We start from the raw sequence: 1,544 nt of genomic DNA, 5'->3' as shown, positions 1-1,544 counted from the left end.
CACTCCTCATTCCAACTACTCCCTTCAGGACGTCGCTTCAGAGTCCCCAAATGCAGCACCAACCGCCATATGAACAGCTTCTATCCACTCTCTGTTCAACAATTAAATCGTCATGTGTAGACTATATACTGTATCTGTCTTGTTAGATGTTACTTGTTGTATCTGTTGTTATATATTATGTTGCCTCTTTGCCACAAAGAATTCCTTGTATATATGTAATATGTACTTGGCGATAATAAATTTGATTGATTGATTGATTGATTGATATATTCAGTTAAATGAAGTTTTAGAATATTGTTCGCCCAAAAGCCATCTCAGCCGACTCTCCCATACACTGGAGCGCTCATTCCACTGACATCAGCCGGCAGCTTATCTCTGGGAGAAAAAAGTGATCTGCAGCCCCAAATTGGATGTGCGAGATCGACGTCTCTCAAGCCCCAACAATCAGTCAGCCGACGCCCCCATACACATTAGACCGTCGACCAAACCCATCGATATCAGCAGGTTCGGTCGAGATTACTAGAGGGTAACCATGGACCTCACCATAGTTTACATTAATCTTAGCCATGATTAACAACAAGAGATAAGCAGTACCAGGTACAAATTCAATAATAGATCCCTCAAAATCATGGAGAAAAAAGAGCAAAATAAAGGGGGATTAAAACTTAACGTTTAATGTTACCATTAAAAGAGGCGACACATTAGACATCAATTTGGACCCCCCAAAAAAAAATCTCACCGGACAGGTAGACGATGCTGCTTCCAGAACTAGAGATGAAGAATGAAGCAGAGACCACTTGCATGGTTTCCATGCCATTGTATGCGGTTATGTATCCAGTGTTTAATGAGTTAGCGCGTGTAAACCTCTCGGCAGCTCAGACTCTTCGGGCAGCTTTTATAAAGGCAGAAATAGAGAATCCAGGGCTCACGCAAGATATTATTACAAATATCCTCGAAAAGAAGAGTGTGGAAGTAAATTTTACAGAATCTCTTCTACGTATGGCAGCTGATGATGTGGAAGAATACATGATTGACAGGCCTGAACCGGAGTTCCAGGAACTGAATGAAAAAGCACGAGCACTTAAACAGATCCTTTGGAAAATACCTGATGAAATCAATGATAGAGTGAGGTTTCTTCAGACAATCAAGGACATTGCGAGTGTGATAAAGGAGCTTCTTGACACAGTCAACAACGTTTTCAAAAAATATCAATATCAGAATCGTAGGGCACTCGAGCACCAAAAGAAAGAATTTGTAAAATATTCTAAAAGTTTTAGCGATACTCTCAAAACCTGTTTCCAGAACTGTAGAAAAGAACCTCCTACGAAGCAATAAACAGGAACCTGTAAGGGCAAATATCCATGCCAATGTAGAAATTTAATCCAAAATGGGACCACCTCCCATCTACCTGTCTGGTGAGATTGTTCCAACTTCCTATGAACCTCCTAGTTGCAATTGTGACATAGTGGATATAGAGACATCAGTTGTACTGATTTATCTTTTATTCCCATATGTCAAAATAAGTTCATTATATTGTATTGCCA

The 1,544-nt window shown here is 40.1% G+C and overlaps 1 protein-coding gene across 1 annotated transcript; it reads left to right on the top strand.

Moving 5' to 3' along the window:
* The first annotated feature begins 765 nt into the window (after window positions 1-765).
* Window positions 766-1,335, top strand: LOC141100431 (programmed cell death protein 10-like). The gene has a single exon (XM_073588943.1). The coding sequence runs from the start codon at window positions 775-777 to the stop codon at window positions 1,333-1,335; it is 561 nt and encodes a 186-aa protein (XP_073445044.1). The 5' UTR covers window positions 766-774.
* The last annotated feature ends 209 nt before the right edge of the window (window positions 1,336-1,544 follow it).

This window comes from Dendrobates tinctorius, unplaced genomic scaffold, assembly GCF_039654945.1.
Source record: "Dendrobates tinctorius isolate UK_male_01 unplaced genomic scaffold, ASM3965494v1 ptg000104l, whole genome shotgun sequence".
NCBI lineage: Eukaryota > Metazoa > Chordata > Amphibia > Anura > Dendrobatidae > Dendrobates > Dendrobates tinctorius.
Note: the sequence above shows the minus strand (reverse complement) of the source record. Positions and strands in the feature narration are given on the sequence as shown.

What these genes read in the sequence shown, in the direction of transcription:
- LOC141100431 (XM_073588943.1), top strand. Translation starts at nt 775, where the DNA reads ATGAAGAATGAAGCAGAGACCACTTGCATGGTTTCCATGCCATTGTAT.